At 36.1% G+C, this 12,861-nt stretch overlaps 1 protein-coding gene across 1 annotated transcript; it reads right to left on the bottom strand.

The window, feature by feature from the left end:
* Positions 1-388: 388 nt before the first annotated feature.
* On the bottom strand, positions 389-9,639 carry LOC137057849 (uncharacterized). The gene is made up of 6 exons (XM_067430928.1): positions 9,380-9,639; positions 8,653-9,104; positions 8,179-8,243; positions 3,653-6,246; positions 3,357-3,451; positions 389-1,909 (listed from the first exon to the last, which is right to left on the bottom strand). Exons 1-5 carry the CDS (start codon positions 9,558-9,560, stop codon positions 3,375-3,377), a joined length of 3,369 nt encoding a protein of 1,122 aa, XP_067287029.1. The 5' UTR covers positions 9,561-9,639; the 3' UTR covers positions 389-1,909; positions 3,357-3,374.
* Between the last annotated feature and the right edge of the window lie 3,222 nt (positions 9,640-12,861).

Genomic DNA, 12,861 nt, shown 5'->3' with positions numbered 1-12,861 from the left:
TTTGCCCATCCCTGGCTTGGGCAGCTGACTTGTTGACTCGCTGAAATATCAGGAAATGAATTTGCATGCAGCGTTTACACACGGAGGTGGTACCACACAAAACTGATTTTGGACAGACTTCTGAGGCAGCAAAGTGATTTCATAACCTACAACAAAATAGTTTTTGTTGGTGAAGATAACTAAGCAGATTTTTACTACAATAGCAATTTCTTGCTAGAAATAAATTTACTTACAAACTGACCACCAACCACAAGTTTCAGACACCATCTTTATTTTTTAGCTTAAGGCTGCCGTCACGTGCTATCAGAAATGTCCTACTTCCCACTTTTAAAGTTGTGATTACGAGCTCATCGCATTAAAATTTGCCAATCCATGTTCATGTCAATGTTTTTATGTATTTTTTTAAACTAGTATTTATGATAATTCAGATAGCATGTGAAGGCATCATTAGTGGCACTGAATGGAACACACAGTATTGTGGGATATTATATAGGTATATCAGGAGATAGGAAGCGAAGATTTGAATGTGCCTTTTTATCATAAGAAAAACGTAAGGAAATTTATCATAAGAAAGGCAGTATTTTTCAGGTTTCGGAAGTAGACCTTTTTTCTTGTCCTTACAAAAACAGTGTTTCCCTCAAATTACTGTTCATCTGTTAAAAATACCCTTTGGTTTATTACAAACTATAACACATCCTTAGATAACAGTGGACATCTCCCTCCCTCTCCTCCTAAGTTTGATTAAAGAGTTTAAGATTTGAGGAACAAATATATGCTGCATAATCTCTTCCCTCAACAAATCAATTCACATCCTCTCACCTTCAAAATAACACACATCCTTCTGTCTCCGTGCAATTGGAAAATATTTCTGTTGCCATGGAAACATGAATGTAACTCTTAGAAAAAAGGCTCTGTACCTTAAATGGTTCTTCTGTCAGATAGATTCCCATAATGAACAGAATAGTTTGCAAGAGCGTGGTTTTAAACACGAGACAGGGAAAGCGGAAAGTGGACATCAATTATGTTTAAAGATACCATTGACAATCTAGCATTCACATTCCAAATTAAAGCAATTAATAGTTTCAGTAAAGCAACATTTTAACAGTAAACATGACTATGTTGTGGTTGACCAGTATATGTTTTGATGCATACATGAAAGCGAAAGCATTAAAAAGCCTTTCACCAGCCACTTACGTTTTATTTGAAAATAAAATATTTTTTGGAGAAACTGTTTAAAGTAGAACATTGACTGTTGACAGTCTAACAAAAGTCATATTTAAGAAATGTTTGTATTTACATATAAACCTAGTTTAGAGCTGACAAGAGAGTCACATTTGAGCAGTATTAGCAAATTACATGTATGATAGGCAAATGAGTTGTGCCATCAAGTTAGTGCATACTTCATTTAACTAGAAGTCAACTCAAATAAGCACAGATGAAACACTGAAGAAATTCAAGTACCTTTCTCATAAAAAAAAGCCATTACATGTAACAATCTCAACACTTAACACGAGTAACTATTAATACAGTCAGATAAGACAGTCAGTATATACTTGTAAAATGCCCCTTAGGGGATGTCAATTCTCCATATTAGAATTAGTTTGCAGTCTTTTTTATTGTCTTATATTCCTCATTCATATTTTTAAACTCCTCTTCATCAACAGAGAATGGTCTGTCAAATGCTCCAAGAAATATTAGGACTGTATCCACTAGTTCAACATCAGGAGTCTTGGGCCAGGAAAACAACTGCTGACTCCACACTGCTTCAGAAACTTCATCCGGACAACTCTGTTACTTGGTGGTTTATGAACTCTGCCCAAGGTCCCAAGCACCACTTGGACAGGTATCATTGGACAGGTGGACAGGTGGACAGGACAGTATATTCCGTGAGAACATCTATATGTGAATCCTGAAATGATACAATAATACACTGCTTTACTAAGTGTAATAATGTTTTAAACCTGGGCACTGTTCCAATAAAATCCACAAGTTTCCAATCGTTTTCCATAGATAAAACAGCCCAATTCACAAAGCTTGCTTCATCTTAAAGGGGGGGTGAAATGCTGTTTCATGCATACTGATCTTTTTACACTGTTAAAGACTTGGAATCCCATACTAAACATAGACAAAGTTTCAAAAGTTAAGGTGGACGTTTGATGGGAGTATTTCTTTGTCAAAAATACTACTTCCGGTTAGTCATAAGTTTCGGCAAGTTTTTTGAGATCATGCGTCCCCATTGACGTTAGTGGGGGCGGAATTTCCTTGTATGGGCCTTACGGACAATTCTACCGGAAGCGCGTGAGAGAGAGCGAGGGAGAGAGCGAAAGCAACAGCCTACGCCCATCAAAGCGCTGGTTTGTAGATTGCTGGACAGGTGACAATTACACATAATGTCACCAAAAAAGTGCGTTTTTGGTTGCCAGACCAAGACAGTCTTGCACAGATTCTCCAAAACCCCGCGTTAAGGCAACAGTGGATGTAATTTGCTTTTCCGGATCAGCAACTGAGTTGCGCGAATGTTTATATCTGTTCGCTGCATTTCGGTGCCGACTGTTTCACAAGGCCCAGCTCGACGCCGCATTTTCCCAATCGCCTAATGCTGAAGGATGGAGCAGTCCCAACGTTAGAAGGGTGAGTGAGACTGCTTCAAATGTCTCTACACAAACCACGCGTAAACACACAAACACACGTGCACAACTGCACTTCCCACATGTACACCTTCAAAGACAAAAATACGACGATATAATTCAAGTATAAATATGTAAATAACACAAGCCGCTAAGCATATTATATAGTTAGTGTATAACTTGTAACTTACCACATACAGACGTCCTGCTCTAGTCGTTTTTGCTGCTGCTCCTGTTCAACTGCAGCCTCTGGGTCTGATTCCGGATCATAGATGTATGGCTGTATCTGATTAAAAGCCATATTTTTATTTTGAATAAAGTTTTTTTCCCGCTGTTAGGGATGACGGACTCGACTCAACACTACAGCGCTGCTGTACACGTCATTATTTAGCTCCGCTCACACGACACACCCCCACCCGCTCGGCTTTTTTCGGAAAGACTCGGAACAGCGCATCTTTCTTATATAATTATTAAAAAAATAAAGACTTTTCGGAGATATGCAGGATGCAATGCTACTCTATAGGTACTCAAGATTGACATGACACTGACTGAAACTGAGTGTTTCACCCCCCCTTTAAATTGTCTATGATGCCAATAGTAAAAACAGTCCATCAATGTCCTTCACTTTGTCTACTCAACTTTAAGTCAGCTCTGTGAAACCAAAGTACATGGAGATAGGACTAATAATTGGGGGAAAAAATCTAAATCATTTAAGGAGTTTTTACCCACCTGCACTTCAATAGGCCTTTAATTCCTTGTTTCAGTAATTTCTTGTCCCTTACCTTCTCGAAACAAATTCATTACCAAGTCATCAGTCGGAAGTTCTGAAAGGGAATTAAATCCGACATTAAGTTAAAATTGTTACTGCAGCTATATCAAAGTCTTTTAAGACTTAGACATAGCAGCAATAGCGACTTTAACCTGAAGACAGACCGTTTACAACTACAATGGAAAATATGATAACGTTTATTGTCAATAATGCATTGTATGTTCAAGTTGGAGCTAATATGAAATGGATCCCTTACCTGGGTTAGTAAGTTTCATCCAGAGATCCATTTGTTCACTAGGAAGTTGGTCATACTCCCTTGTACTAGTAGCGGAAGTATCAGGTAAAGTGTTCTCTTCTTCAATCACAGGCTGGTATAAATGCTCTACTTCAGCATCTATGTTCAAAGTACGTCGTTGCCAGGGAAAGACATAATTTGAGTTGGAACACTGGCTTCCATCTTCAACCTTCATACAGCCATCACAGAAGCATGAATACACACGAGTATCCAGGACCCCAGGAGAAACACACCGTACAGAATGGAGATCGCGAGTTCCAGCAAGGGCAGACTTCACTTGTGTTATAGGACGGTCACGCTGAATTTCACCACGTTTAACCAGGTAAAATGTACGGGGTTGCCCATCACAGCCACCTTTTGTCAAATTTAGATTGCAGAAATTATACATCTCTTCTGCATTGTTGACAGCGATCCTGCGTGATAGGACAGCACGTCGAACAAATGATTTTACAGCCCCAGAGACACAATGGCTGGGGCCCTTGCCATGGCAGGATCCAAAGTAACATCTTTCAACAGACAAACCATATGAAGTCTTGGAGTTGCTAATGTCAGCAAATGGCACCTTTGACTTGTATTGTACGCCACAGCCGTCTGTGAATTCAACTACATGCTCTAACTTCAGTCCTCGTTTTTCTTTAAGGTGCTTTATAGCCAGAGTTTCGAAGTGGTGAACGGCATTGGCATCATGCTTGAGGTCATCAGAGACAAACACCAAGGCTTCCTGGACGGTGTGATCATGACCCTCGGTGGGACACCTGTAGTAGCAAACAATCGGGTGAACAGTTATCTGCACTGTGGACCAATGTGGCAACTCCATTTCATCTTGGGATATGCATGAGTAATTTTCAGCAAAATCCATGATGAATAGCGACCAAGTGTTGGGGAACTTTTCGCGGATAAGGGAAAACTGGTCGTGCTGCCAGTTGGCTGTAAAGAGATGTTTAGCCAAAAAGTCTGTTTCACCCAATAACTCATCAAACATGGTCTCGAATGTGCCACACTTAGTTAATTGAACCTTCTTGGTCTTTTGTTTACCATCGTGGTTGTAAGCCTTACTCTCCCAAGTTTGCCAGGACACTTCTTGTTTGCCATACGAATCTACTACCACTTTAAACTTTTCCTCAAGTAGAGATACACCACAGTCGGGGCAGGTTCTGTTAATACACTGCAGATTATGGTACTTGCTGTTGCTACTTTTGGGACATAGAGAAAAACTTATAAGTTCATATTTGTTTTTGATCTTGAGTTTTATACACTTGTCATTGTTAGTAGCAGTGAGAATTCTGTTCAGGCTCTGAAGCTTCAGTAAAATTCTACTGCAATATTCACAGAGACAGTGGTTTATGTCTGTCCGACGCTGAAGAAGAACACATGAAGGTCGAAGACATGAGAAAACATGAAAGGACACAACATTCGTTTCTGGATTTTCCAGCTTCCATAGTTCATAAGCTTTCTGCAAAGAGATCTCCATGCGGAATATTTGGTGTTGTTGCTTTACACTCCTCATGTAAGGAAGTTCTTGTGCTACTTTAGTATTACGATAGAAAGCGGTTATATTGTTCACAACATCCATGCATGTGGTATCGGAGTTGTGATTTTTACGTAAACCTTCAATGGAGGAGGAATTGGATAATTTGGTGAGATGTGTTGGACGGAGGTTAAAGCGTCTTGCTACAATATGTTGAATCTTGTACTTTTTGGCAATCATCAAACTAGTGACAATCAGGCGCCTCTTCTCAAACGATGCAGTATTCTTCTTCTTCTTTAGAGCTTCAATTGTGGCACAAAGTTTTTCTTGAGATGGGTCATCAAAATCTTTTCGTCGACAAGCTGTTTTCAGACCTCTGGCTTTTGAAGCTGCTTGTTTACGAGAAGTGCAGCGATGGATGAAGTTCATTACAATGTCCGCAAACTTTTCTGCATCACCTGGAATTTTTTTCCACATCCGTGACTCTGGCGTTTGTTTAACTGATTTAGATCTAAATCCTGTAGATCCAGCTGTACTACTTGAAGAGCCAACATTTGTTTGTGGAGTGTCAGTTCGCGTTTTTGTCTTGTTTCTTTGTTCCCTCTTTCTGGACGCATCTCTTTCACGAATTTGTCTTTTCTTATGTTCTCCCATTCTCTCCCTCTCCTCTCTTTTCTTTATCCTATCATACTCTCGTTTCTTCATCCTCTCGTTTTTTGTTAAGACAATTTTTTTCTTAGATGGTGGAGGCTCTTCTTCAGCTTTACACTGTTTTTCTTCTTTTCTTATACACGGTAACATCACATTGGCTCTGAATCTTCTCTGTCGCTTACGATTATTTTCCTTATCAATTTCTATTGCAGCAGCAGTCCTCTTTCTTCTATACTCCTTTGCTCTTGCAGCTTCCAAAGCTTTGAACTCTGCAAATTTTACAGGGTCTTTTTTCAAACGATCCCTCCAGGCCTGACTGTTTCTTGCATTTTTGGCTCTCCACTTCTCATATTTTGACACTTCATCCTGACAGATATACGGTTGATTTTTCTTACTTTTACGCTCAGAATTATGGAGCTGGATTGTCAAAGACATTCTGAAATGAAAATGTATACACCATTTAGTTGTGTTATTCAAGCATTCACGTCGATGGAGGGAGTTTTATAAAGAGAATATAATATAATAAATACACACACACACACACACACACACACACACACACACACACACACACACACACACACACACACACACACACACACACACACACACACACACACACACACACACAGGTCTATGTGGTTTACAGGGACTCTCCATAGGCATAATGCTTTTTATACCGTACAAACCGTATTTTCTATCCCCTTATACTTCCCCCTAAACCTACCCATCACAGGAAACATTCTGCATTTTTACTTTCTCAAAAAAAAAACATAATTTAGTATGTTTTTAAAGCTATTTGAAATATGAGGACATTTAAAATGTCCTCATAAACCACATTTATAGTGTAATACCAGTGTAATACCTATGTAGTTATACAAATTTGTGTCCTCATAAACCACATAAACAGGCTCAAACACACACACCATTGGCATATGAGAGGGACTCAACTCAAGATCCCTCATTTAATAGTTCATCTTCTTCTAATAATAATAATAAAGTTACATTTATAGTGCTTTTCTGGGTACTCAAAGCGCTTTACATATAGAAGGGGGGAATCTCCTCAACCTCCACCAATGTGGTGGCAGCCATATGGCAGCCATATTGTGCCAGAATGCCCACCACACACACCAGCTGATTGGTGGAGAGGAGACAGAGTAATAAAGCCAATCAATAGGCCTATATGGGGATGATTGGGAGGCCATGATGGACAGAGGCCAATGGGCAAATTTGGCCAGGATGCTGGGGTTACACCCCTACTCTTTTTCCTAAGACATCCAGGGATTTTTAATGACCACAGAGGGTCAGGACCTCAGTTTAACATCTCATCTGAAGGACAGAGCTCTTTCAAAGTATAGTGTCTCCATCACTATACTGGGGTGTTAGGACCCACACAGACCACAGGGTGAGAACCCCCTGCTGGCCTCAGAACACCTCTACCAGCAGCTACCTAGTTTTCCCAGGAGGCCTCCCATGCAGGTACTGACCAGGCTCAGCACTGCTTAGTTTCAGTGGGAAACCAGTCTTGGGCTACAGGGTGATATGGCTGCTGGCTAAAATTATCTAAAATTAATCTATTGCCAAAATTATGAAAAAAGGGTCAGTCAAGGAAAGAAAATGTAAATATAGGAATCAGAATGTATAGTTTGTGCATAAAAAAATCTGTCAAAATATAATGTTTCAACTTCCTATTTCCGTCAGGAACTAACACATTGACCAATGTTAACCTATTCAATTGGAGTGGTATTTATTCTTTTTAGCGTGCAGTGTGAAGTATATTTAACTCAGTTCCCTGATCATTCCGATTCCATTCCAGTGAAAAACTAATTTATTCTCACATGCATTATGTATTAAGTAGGTTAACAGACATTACCGTTGATGTTTCCATTGACAGACAGCATGTTCATTTTTAGTGATGTCAATGTTTTTAGATCTAATATTCCAACAGACAACCAGCATTGGTGAACTACTGTATGTTTGATTTTGGGTAATTATAAAACATTCTGGGGACGGTAGAAATGCTTTTTGCATGGTCCATTATACTTATTTTACAGAGTAAAGTTTATTTTGTGGCTTAAAAATATTACTCAGAGACTGACATGTATGGCTCATCAAAGTTACATTCAGCTGTCACAATTTCATTGACTTTTGAAAATCAAGTTCCCTTTTTTATGAGTAAAGGAGCATTAAAACAATTAAGTAATTTACACACAAACTTAGAGCTAACAAGCGAGTGTCACATTTGAGCAGTATTAGCAAACTACATGACAGGCAAATGATTAGTGCCGTCAAGCTAGTGCACACTTCATTTAACTAGAAGTCAACTCAAATCTCCACAGATGAAACAATAAAGAATCAATTCAAGTACCTCTCTCTTATCTGAGCCAGCTCCATCATATGCTGCGTCAACATCTCTTGATTTCTGAGGGGCAGCTGTAAAACAATAATATCCATCAGCTCAGATTTATAGATAAATGTGTCTTAAAAGAAAAGAAAAGAAGTCCTTCACTTTTCTATAGAAACTTGTTTAAGCCACAGAATAAAAGACAAGAAAGGTAATTGCAAGTTATTCCACTTTTTTCCTCGCATTTGCTAGTTATATCTCTCTCTTTCTCCGGATTTTGAGATTTAGAATTGAAACTTAGAATTGTGAGAAAAAATACAGAATATTGCTGGATCAAAATTCAGTTATAAAGTATGAATTGCAGGATTTAAAAATATTTAAAATTGAGAGATTTAAACTTGCAATTGCCAGGAAAAAAGTCATAATTGTTTGATAAAGTGTCACAATTACCTCATATATATTTTTTTGTTCCATCAGTTTTTTTGCATATAGACTTACATTAAATGTGTGTGTCTTATGTCTAGGGCTGATGTGGCCATCTTTGATTTTGCTAACATCGCCAGACGCATCACTGGCCCCTGAATCATCCAAGCTGTGTCTTGTGATGTGCGGCTGTGCCTGACAGGTGATACCCGTTTCAGTATTAGCCTCAGGTTCGTTCTTAATTTGAGGTGCTTGGTTAATAAATGGAAAAGTATTCTCGCTGCTGTCCATCATTTTGGTTTCAGTGTCTTTGCTGGGCATCTGGTCATGGTAAATATTCATAAAAGGCAACAAAGATGCGGATTCACTGCACACAGGCATTTGCGCTTCATTCTCCTCCTGCTGTGTGTAAACTTCTAGCTTCATATGCATCTCTGTATCCTTCAAATCATGTTCAGATCTCCACTCCTCTGAAAACGCCTGGGTGTATTTCAGAGCTTGAGTCTCAGAGGAGCAGGGCTGCGTTTCTATAATTAAACAAATAAATAAAAATAAACATCATAAATGTCAATTGTTCAGTATATATGCCAAGCGTAAATGAGTGAAAAATTATGAGAATTAAAAAACGAAGCATAATAAAAATGTCAAATTAGTGACTTTATAGGCACAACAATGTAAACATATCAATAAGCTAATGTTAGTAATAGTATTTAAAGGATCGTGGTTGTGGTAAACGAATTAAAGACTCCAACTATCGAAATAAGTACGTTATCAGAATGAGATTTAAGGTGAATTGACTGACCAGAGTCCATCTGAACTCCTGCCTGCTGTAGTCTCCTCTTGAGCAGCTCAATCTCCTGTCTGGAGCGACACATCTCCTCATTATACTCTGAAAATATGTCTTCCACAGCCTTGGATATCTCCTGCGCAGCTAAAGTTAATCGCTCTGTCAGAACAATGTTTAAAATTTGCAGTTTAGACATTGTACGTTAATAAAATGTCACTGAAGGCTCTCTATCCAGCTCTTATTTCCACTATTGATTTGCCGTCCATCCTGCTGAGCTCAATAATAATCAGCGCCACCTGTCGGTTTGGATGAAATATAAATAGATATGAGATAAATAAATAATAATAAAAAAATTTCTATAAAAATAAATAAATAAATACATAATTTTACATTTAAAAATAAAATAATTATTTGACAGTAAAAAAAAAAAAAGTCAAGTTACCACAGTTTAATTGTAGTATTTGATTACAGCTTTGTAATGCAATATGATCAGCCTATAAGTTAAAATATCTGACTGTGGAATGTTAAATGTTCCAAAGATTCTTGAATCAAGTTTAAACAGTGTTTTTTCATCACATGTATGTTCATCTGTGTTAAAATGCTCTTTGGTCTATTACAAGCTATAAATAAAAGTCTTTAGATAACAGAAGACATCTCCCTCCCTTGCTTATTTAGACCCATATGCAACTTTTTCTGCCTTTTTCAATTTAGCTTTAAAACAACATGAGTTGGGTTACTGGTGTATTCTGTCATATAATAAAATATAATATAATTTTGAGTTAGTGTTAGTCACAGACCTTATTTCTTAACCAAAATTATAAAAATTATAGGATTCATTTTTGAGTTTTGGCCTACAAAAATAGCCCCAAGTCATCCCTGTATCTCTCTGTTGAGTCAAGAAACCAAGGGTTCTGTATAGAATCCCACTGAACTTTTTTTTTCCTAAGGGTGTTTTATTTATGATATTTGTTATGAGAAAAGTAACCTAAACACATGTACAAACTATAAATCTATAATAAAAAATGATTTTATTCCCTCAAATTAGCTTTCAACAGTCTTTCCAAAACATCAACATCAACTATCTATAATACTTACTACTTAAATATTGACACTGAACTTAAATAACAAGAAATGATGTCTTATATCAGAGGAGAATAATTGTCTAATTACACATGCAGTCAAACGCACATGGCCCTTGGAGTGTGTGTGCGGTTGAAGGCAGATTTACAGTGCTGTGAAGAATAAGTCATTGTTTGACAGGGCCAGCTGTCAGCTCCACTCTTCCTCACGACAGGCCTTGCCTGGCCACCTGCCTACTATTCTCCAACTATGGTCACAAACTCTCTCCTCAGACCACCTCAGATTAGTGCCAAAACACATTACTTTATTACTAATTGCCATTTTGTACTGTTCAGTAAAAAAAAGTTACCAGTTGCTCTTCCTTAAAGAACCAAATTTAATGCCAATTTTACTCATGAGTTCTAGTAACTAAAACAGAACTGCAGAGAGTACTTGATAATTTACTTTAGATTTACTCTTCTTGACTTAGTATAGCTACCATTGTTGTTACCATTGTTGTGTTTTGCATGCTGAATGTTGAAGTCTGTGTGTGACTCAAGCATGCATCAGCTGCAAGATATTGTTAGAAATATAGATGGCTTATATCAACCCACGGTTTCACAAGGTGTTTAGCATTAGCAATAAATTTGTAAACGATCATTGCAACATGAAAGTATAGGTTGCTTTTATTTATTTTCTGACTAAATCCTTACCTAATTATTTAGTCAGAACCTAGGTCAATTTTTAAAAGCAACCTATTAATTACTTATCTTCCTTTTAAACCAAATAACTCTTATTCTCTTATAACTCTTATACTCCAAATAAAGTTTGTTTAGTTTTTGCTTTAAAAAATGCCACTCAAACCAATCAATCAATATTAACTTGGGTTTTCTGAGTAAACAACAATGCAAAAAAAAAAAAAAAATCAAGTCTCCTCCACACTAATAATAAGTTACCTGGTTGCCTTAAAATTTTGAGTTCATTGAAATTATGTTAATACAATTAACAATTTTGAGAATCGACAACCTTTATTAAAATATTATTAAAATATTTTGAAAGCATATTGGATAATTGTGTGTGTTTTATTTGCATTGATGCAGTGAAACTTTTGTGCTATTTTTATAATTTATCACATTTTATGTGGTTCAGATACAATAATATTTTGAATTTCTATTTATTAAACCAATCTCCTTCATTGTATCAACTAAAAAAATGTATTTCAACGAACTTAATTTTAAGGCAACCAGGTTACTTATATTTTTAAGTTAAACAAAAAATATATTTTTACAGTGCAATTGAACATTTTCTAGTGACTGATCACATCAACATTTTTCAGTTGGCCAAATTGAATTTCTGTGAATTGATGCAATTTAAATCACAGAAATTCAATTTGGCCAACTAAAAATGTAGATGTGATCAGTCACTAAAACATTTTCAATTGGAGACCTGAATTTAAAAAGTTTATTTTTTATTTTTTTTATTTTTTATTTTACAGTGAAGGCATATAGTATGAATAGTACAAATTACAATTATTGTAAGTTTTAGTTAACTCATTACCAACCCCAAACGTTTGAATAGTAGTGTATACAAATTAAGAAATGTAACTAATTGCAATATGTGTGCACTATGAAAATGCAAAAATAAGTACACTGTAAAAAAACAAAAATCAACATAAAAAGTACGTTTTCGTGCTGCCTTAAAATGTTAAGTTCAGTCAACTTGAAATGTGAAGTTGTACTAAGTGACAACTTGGATATTTGAGTTGACTAACTTATAATTTTAAGGCACCACAAACACTTTTTTAAGTTGAAACACTTTTTACAGTGTATAAAGAAAAATACTTAAATATATATATATATATTAAAATATATATATATATATATATATATATATATATATATATATATATATATATATATATATATATATATATATACACTCTAAAAAACGCTGGGTTAAAAACAACCCAAGTTGGGTTGAAAATGCACCGACCCAACAATTGGGTTGTTTTAACCCAATGGTTGAGTTGTTCTTACCCAGCAATTGGGTTGTCTTAAGCAACATTTAACCCAACCACTTGGGTTAAAACAACTCAACCATTGGGTTAAAACAACTCAATTGTTGGGTTAGTGCATTTTCAACCTAACTTGGGTTGTTTTTAACCCAGCATTTTTTAGAGTGTATATACAGTGCTATTTGATAAATTACTTAGATGATTTTAAACAGTTTTTATGTATTTATACAGTATGTATGAAGTTATAAATGTGATATATATATATATATATATATATATATATATATATATATATATATATATATATATATATATATATATATATATCACATTTATAACTTCATACATACTGTATAAATACATAAAAACAGTTTAAAATCATCTAAGTAATTTATCAAATAGCACTGCACAAATTTACTAAAAC

The sequence above is a fragment of the Pseudorasbora parva genome, chromosome 22 (genome assembly GCF_024679245.1).
Source record: "Pseudorasbora parva isolate DD20220531a chromosome 22, ASM2467924v1, whole genome shotgun sequence".
In the NCBI taxonomy this organism is placed as follows: domain Eukaryota; kingdom Metazoa; phylum Chordata; class Actinopteri; order Cypriniformes; family Gobionidae; genus Pseudorasbora; species Pseudorasbora parva.
The sequence above is the reverse complement of the archived record's forward strand: the minus strand, read 5'-3'. Positions and strand labels throughout refer to the sequence as shown.